Raw genomic sequence first — 7,677 nt, 5'->3', positions numbered from 1 at the left:
CTATGATTGTTTTTCGCCTGTCCTCACATACTAGCGTGGAATACTTGGTCTTGGCGTGAAGCCAATCACGTGATCTTCGCCCCGCGATAATCATTACCTTCTGACGTGGACGTCCATAGGCCTTCAGCCATCTCGTCACTTGTCAAGGAGAGAATCCTTCTTGTTACTTGTAACACTAAGGTGCTAGCTAATTATTCTTAATTATAATTATAGGCTATATTAAAGTTATCTATAGTTACCCTTACCGCCGTTCTGTGATTCATATCCCCCTTACCATACCTCTACCTATTTACTACCGTAATATCGTTATTTGGTAATCAGAGAATCCTTCTTTTCATTTGTAATAATTGGCTAGCATATCTTATATACAATCTAGGTCTCATTATAGGGATTTAGCTATGCAAATTTTGTTCATTCCTACTCGCTATAAACGTGGTGGTCCGTGAGCATATTAGCTAGGTTAGATATTGCCCCAAAGAAAGAGCTATGTGGCAACTCAATACTGACTCTGGCAAAAAGAGAAACAGAAATGCTTAGTAAAGTTTGATTCTCCCTCTGAGATTCCTGATCTGACACCATGAGAATCTCTAGTCCTAAAAAGCATAAAGCAAGAATGTGCATAAATAAATGGTTACTATTGCACGATAAGTTAGTATGAGTATAGTACAAGAAACAAAATTTTGTGTGTTACGTACCAGTTTTGGAAAACGTCTTCCAATGATAACGTGCTAGAGGATAAAATTATCGCCTTAATAGACGACCTGAGCGATCCTATGCGTTGTCCAGGTCCTAAAGGCAATGATGGTTCGGGGCCCCGTGGATATACACTTGCCAATTGGAACTGGGCTTCGTAATAGTAATAGGACACCTGGAGTTTGAGGCGCGAAGCATCGCTAGTGTCTAGTAAGAGCATCATCTGGTTTGTTTCAGCTAACCTATACCATTCATCTAGCTTTGCTGACAATGCCAGGGCTATATCCAGGCGGTCTTTGGACGGCTCTCCGTCGGCGCCTATGCGGAGCTGAAGGATCTTCGAGCAGATTCTAGAGTACTGCAACCGGACTAACAGCCATCGTAAGGATGTCACAGTCGAATCATCGCTCTGCAGCGTCTTGTTGGAAATTTCCAAGGCTGGAAGAGAAGCGCTATCAACTAACTATTTGCCTTTCGTCAGCCTTGGCTTAAGTTGGCCACAAGAGGAGAGCCTACAGAGAAGGTATTCCACCTCAATGCATAAGACTTGTCAATGCAGTAGAGCATCCACATAGCTCGCTTACTCTGAATAACCTGCTCATCACTAACGCAAGAACTGTGAAGAGCAGATTCTAGATGGAGGCCCAATGATGCTACGGTCGAAACACTAGCTAGTGTAACCGCAGGTAAATTTTCTGACCCTACTCTCTCAAAAAGACAGAGCTAGATATGTCAGCTAATTACTTTGCTATAGATAGTATGATCTCTACGAACTATAGTAACAAGCGCCTAGCTCGAATTAGCAAAAAGATCTTCGTCTTATGGCAGACAAACCTACGACGAGTTGGCGGACACTACTATTTTGTTGTTGTAGTAGCGTTGAAATTTCTAGCACAGCATCTAGTAGCGCTGATTTGGTACCAAGAGCTACTTCCGAATCTAATAAAGCTCCCCAGGCTAGCGAAGTCAACAGTAAAGACATATCGCTAACATCTATAGAGGGTCGCTCTGGATCAAAAAGTCTCTCTTGTATAGGCATAATATCTTGTTCATTAATAAAGAGACTTAAACTGCCTAGTACTTAAGCTTACATAGTGTACTTACTGTTCAATCTACTTACCTTCCTATGTCCTGGAATGCTTCTTATACACTATTAGCATGCTTCTTATTAATAATATTATGATCGTACTTTGGATAAGCCTCTTTATGGGGAGGGTATTCAGGTTCAAGCCCTGATGTTCTTCGCTGAAATGAGTGTTGTGCAAGAGATTGGAAATGCAAGTATGGTTCTCTGAAGAGAGCAGTGCTTTGATTTTGGCCAGCACTGCCTGTTTTCTATGGCTCATCTGATCTGTGTATCTGAAAAGGGCAGTTATGCCGTGGATTCTGTGATTTAGGAACGGTTTTGCCTTTGTAATGTTAACAGATAAACACTTCGTAGGGGGAGGGGATTGCGTACCACTCCTGTTTCAGCTGATATTCGTTGTGAGAGTAATGCAAGCGTACAATCAGCAATAGTACTGTCCAGTCTCGTTTGTAGGGAGTCAGGGCGTTGCGTGACGATGTGGTAGTCCAGATTTTGGTCACTGTTTGATGCAAGCCACTCTAGCGTGAGAGTATCGTTTATGAGGGTGTGAGTCTGCATCTGGTCCTGGAAACTTTGTATCTGTTCGCCTAGCTCTATTCCCGAGTCAGCTTTTTGTTACGTTAGAGAAGGAACAATCTGTTGCACAGAAAGAGTGGTGAACTGATCCTTCTATGTTTAATTGTCAGGAGTAAAGAGATGATAATGTATATACCTGTGGGTTCAGCTTGGCTAATGTCCGGGGTCATTTCCTCCAGGAGAGGAAGATTTTGAGAAGAGTACCAGGTGTCTCCTACTAACTGCGAGAAATACCCCTCACTAGCTGGTGTAGGCAAAGAATATCCTAAAATCCCCGTAGCCTGGCTGATAACATTATCTGTGGAAGAATCTAGACCTAATGGATTATACATCGTATCACTACTGGAAACGTACAGTTGTCCAGCTGTAGAGGTATTCTCCCCAGGACTCTGGATATCAGTCCCTTGTGCTCGATGTCGTAGGGGACGTATTTTATATTCACATTGGGTTTCGCTGCGCTGGTACGATATTACCAATTGATCTTGGAGTGGGAAATAAGGTCTTTGTATACACTGCAGTAGTTGCACGGATTCGCTCCATCGCCTATGCGTTTCAGCATCTGTGTAGAACATCAGGGAATAGCCCTACATCGACCCTTTCTCTGACGGCATGCTTCACATGCACCTCTTCGCCGAGTCAACTTAGCGTATGGAGGACTCATTTCTTGAGATAAATTATGGACGTTCAAGAAAAAGAGGGAGGTAGGGAATCACCGATTAAGAGTACGATCTAATGATCTTCTCGATTCTTTGGTAGTACCTTTGGCATCGAATCTTTGATATTTATAATCTCTCAGTAGTGTCTCATCTTATTAATCAATACGCGCATCCCGACTAAAATTATAGTATCACAGTCGCCTGTTACCAGCAAGCTAAGTTGGGACAACCATGTCCCGGAATCCTCGGATGCACACACCAAAAACTCGACCGGCCCTCTATCAGGGTATCCCTGATCCCCGCGAAGCTGTCGATCGAAGTGGATCTAGAACACTACATGATTTATATCTTACCTGTGGACTACAGGGATCTTTTTGGAGTCAACAAAACCATCTTGATGTTTGCTACTGCTGCTTTGAAGTTTGCGTTACGAAAGAGGCTAACCTCAACGAGATTAGTACTACCGATGCTCGTTTCTGCATAGTGGAAAGGCCGCCATGCCGACAATCATCAACCAGATCTCTAGAATGATGAGCTATTACGTAACCCTGGCAATACAGGTCCCTTGAGGCATGGATTTTCCGCTAAACAACGACTGATCTGAGCGGATATATGTAGGTACATACTGTATTAAAGGATGGCCTGCCTCTACAAGTACGTCTTAGACCAACCAGAACCCAACAGCAAGACACGCATTTGAAAGATCAATGTGAAGCCCTATGTTTGCTGGCACAACACTCAGTGCGGAGTTCGACCGAGGCTCATACGCAATCTATGACAAGATCGTCAGCTCTAACCAAGGCAGCAGCAGGTGGCGACACGGCAATCACTCGCTTTTGGCGTCCATGCAAAGACGAGAAGGCTTTGCTGAAGCAGACACAAGTAAAAACTCTTACTCTCGATGTTCGATTTACACTTACCACTAGCTCAGAAGACTCTAAAATCATGGTAAGTTTTCTCCTCGAACCCCTGACTCTTATTTAAATGGCAAATCTAATGAGATAGACTCATCAAGACGCGGCTCTCTTAGCCCATGGTCTTATTGGTATAGAAGCCAGCACTTACCGTTGCAACGTTACATATTGATACGCATCGTATCCTCTTGTTATATCTAAATCGGCTCTACAACTTCAGCCATGACTGCCCGCAATATACTAGTGGCCTTAGTTCTGGTTATGATCTTGTGGTAGAACTGTACCGAATTCATGGGCACAGAAGCTAGTCGAGATGTCGCTTCAGCCCGCCTTGCCTTGCATTATGATGTCAAGTAAGAGCCAGATAGCCAGAAACAGGTGCATCTCAAGGGCACCAAACCGGTAGCACGATTCACTTGTAAGTTATTTCGAGGAGACGGATTTTTTGTCTTCCACTATGGGACTTCCGCATGGCACCCACCCAGTTCTGACTTAGTGCCCAAACGGCATCTGCACACACGCCTGAGCGGCCATTTAGTGGCCGAGTGCCGAGAACAGCCAAATGCCGAACATGGCCGAGTGCCGAGAACGGCCGTATTACGGATACCAAGCTATCAAAAATGTGTATTTGCCCGAGAGTGACCTGCTAGATTTTTAGTCTAGTCACAAAAGCAAGGTATTATATGCCCTCCTGGATCTTCGAGAGAAGGGGCAGGCACACATGCGATAGGATTATAACCTACTAACAAGATATCTATCAACGGTGTGAAATCAAAGGATAAGTCCTAGAAGTACAAAGAGATATCCCCTGGTTCACGAGTAGACAAGCTCAACGGTCGACTAAGCAGACAATAATCAGCTCGGAGTAAGCCAATTACGGACCCGTTATGCCGCCAAAGCTGAGATTCTCTCTGCTCAGGCAGCGCAGAACCGGCCGGCCATCTTGGAGAATGTCGTGTCAAAACGTCTGCGAACGTTGGACTCTTACTGGCTAGTTCATTCTCACTAGGATTCCTATTACATGATGAGAGAAATAACACCCGTGTAGTAGCCTAGTCCACTACATAGCTTCTAAGGAACTATTGAAGCCTATTCCTGTGTAACAGAAAACTCTGTATACTAAAGAAACCAATAAGATTATAACGGTCGTATAGAAGGCTGTATACTATATCATTTGATTAGCGATTTTTAGTATGCAAGACTTTTCGTTACACAAGGAAGCACCTGACGGAACTAGAACCTAGTTGCGAAACGAAACTTCGCTGAATGTTTCGCTGTGCCGTTTTCTATTCTAGCTCAGAATGACTTAGCTGCGGAGCTAGCTACCGGGTAACACACTAATGGCCTGACAGTCACGGCCCGATGACCACGGTCCGATAGGAAAGGGATAAAACTAGTGTCGGGCGGAGGGTCCAGACTTAATAGAGTGCTTTGCTAAGGGCAACCCTGGATATACAGAGGTGGCTCTTAAAAGTGATTACTAATAGCAGTAAATTGTCTTAGTACCGAAATACCACCAAGGCTTATTCCGATCTATCTGTTACGCGGGGGTGGGTGCTGATACTTCCCTGAGCTCGATCCGGGCTAGGGCAAGTAGGATAACGTGAACAGCATGTCGAAAAACCATGTGTGCCGAGAATACCTAATTTGATTCTACGGATTATAGACTTTTGTCTAGCCGTTGTGATCCTATTGGTTATTTTTGGCATCTAGGGGTTTTCAACATATAGTGATAGATAGTAGTAAGAAAGTATAACTTAGGTTAACTGTAACGAGAGTAATAACCAAATGAATCTATCCTATCTATGTTCCCTGACGGAATAAGGGTTAAAATCGACCCTTATTCTGTTAGGGTTACTAAATTTACCAACACTTATTCTAGTCACTAAGATCGTGTATAGAATAAGCCTCTAAATATAGTTAAATCTAGCTATATTTTATATATATAGTATAACAAAATCGTATAAATCTAGCGTACTGATAATAATAATTATATAATATATATATATAGTAATTAATAAAATAAGAGATATTATAGTATTAGGGTTTGTGGCTATAGCTCGTGCGCGCTTAGAAAGGCGCTTAGGGTTTAACCCTAAGTTAACCCTAAATCTTAGGGTTTTGAGCTAAGCGGGACGATATAGGAGTGCTAGGATTATAGTTAACTAAATAACTAACCCTAGCTATAAATATAGAATAAGTAAATAATATTAATAGTATATAGTAAGTATATACTCTATACACTTAAGTTAAAACTATATAGCATAACTATTATAGATATATTTTATTCTATATTTAAATACTTACTAGCGTATNNNATTACTATATATAGAAGCTATTAATAGAGAATTATAAGGTTACAGCTACTAATCTATTTAAAAATAAAGTACTAGGAACTAGTACCTAATATATAGTAAAAAATTATTAAGGTTATAGATAAAGATAAGTTACTATATAACTAGGCTAACTATATACATAACGTTATATTTCTCTATTAAGACGCTACGCTACTAATCTATTTATCTATATATAGACGGCTTAAAGTGTAAAGAAAACGTACGTATATATATCTATATTAAGAGTATATAGTAGTATTACTACTAGAAATATAGCTAGTAGAGTACCTACTAACGCACTAAGGGCTATCTACTAGCTAAATAAGATATATAGACTACTATATTATACTAGAAGTTCTATAATATTAGTATACTAGAATAATTATTCTAGGTTAGTAGTAATATATCTATTAAGCCTATTTAAGATATAGACTTAGTAATAGTCGCTAATATAGCTATAACTATAGCCTAGGTAAGTTAAGCGTTATAGAAAGCAGATAAAAAGCCTAGCACTGTCTAGGACGATAAGAGTTAGTAGTTATATAAAAAATAGATAAAATAGATAGGCTAGTTATAGTACTTAAAAGGCTTAGACTATNACTAGCTACTTAATATAGTATAAAAGCTAATAAGCGAAGAGCGAGCGTTACGTAATGTATACTAGGTAGTAGAAATAGTAATTTAGAAGGCATAGTAGGCTTCGTATTTAACTATTATTAGTATACCTACTATAATACTTATTATAAAGAGCTGCGTCTATAAGCTCTACTAAAGGTATCACGTGATCCTTAACCACGTGATATACCTTCTATATAGATATATAATTAGAAGTAAGTAGGTATAATAGAAGTTTATACTTAGTTATCTTCTCTTTTTCTTATCTTTTAACTTCTATACAGTAGATAGAAGTATACTTATTTACTTAGTCTCTTTACTTATAATATAAGCTAAAAGAATACTTTAACTCTTTTTACTCTTTTCTTTTATATAAAGTAAACGAGAATTAAGAATATAAAATTAATAAGATATAATAATAGAACTATATAAGACTATACAAAATCTAGAACTTAGTAATACTTTACTAAGGCCTCTAACGTATAATTACGGTAGTAAATAGATAGAAGTAGGTGTTAGGTTAGGTTGCCAAGAGTTAGGCTAGGTTAGGTTAGGTAATAATTATGTAAGACTTAACGTCTACCTCTACCTAACTCTTGGCAACCTAACCTCTACCTCTACCTAACTCTTAGCAACCTCTACCTCTATCTCTAACTAAATAAAATACTAAAAGTTAGATATAGATAGATATTAGGTCTTATATAATTAGTATATTTTTCTCTATTTTCTATTTTTTAAATTTCTATTTTTATTACATTTATTTATTATAAATTAATAAAGATAATTATAAAATAGAAAAA

The 7,677-nt window shown here is 39.5% G+C and overlaps 1 protein-coding gene across 1 annotated transcript; it reads right to left on the bottom strand.

Annotated features, from left to right (window-relative positions):
* Positions 1-417: 417 nt before the first annotated feature.
* COCMIDRAFT_110948 (uncharacterized protein) lies at positions 418-3,017 on the bottom strand (the record flags this gene model as incomplete). Its single annotated transcript, XM_007695637.1, has 9 exons — positions 418-634; positions 696-1,156; positions 1,210-1,416; positions 1,589-1,763; positions 1,814-1,835; positions 1,883-2,102; positions 2,153-2,373; positions 2,493-2,837; positions 2,951-3,017. The coding sequence occupies 9 exons, from the start codon at positions 3,015-3,017 to the stop codon at positions 418-420; spliced, it is 1,935 nt and encodes a 644-aa protein (XP_007693827.1).
* Between the last annotated feature and the right edge of the window lie 4,660 nt (positions 3,018-7,677).

The sequence above is a fragment of the Bipolaris oryzae genome, assembly GCF_000523455.1.
Source record: "Bipolaris oryzae ATCC 44560 unplaced genomic scaffold scaffold_372, whole genome shotgun sequence".
In the NCBI taxonomy this organism is placed as follows: Eukaryota; Fungi; Ascomycota; class Dothideomycetes; order Pleosporales; family Pleosporaceae; genus Bipolaris; species Bipolaris oryzae.
Note: the sequence above shows the minus strand (reverse complement) of the source record. Positions and strands in the feature narration are given on the sequence as shown.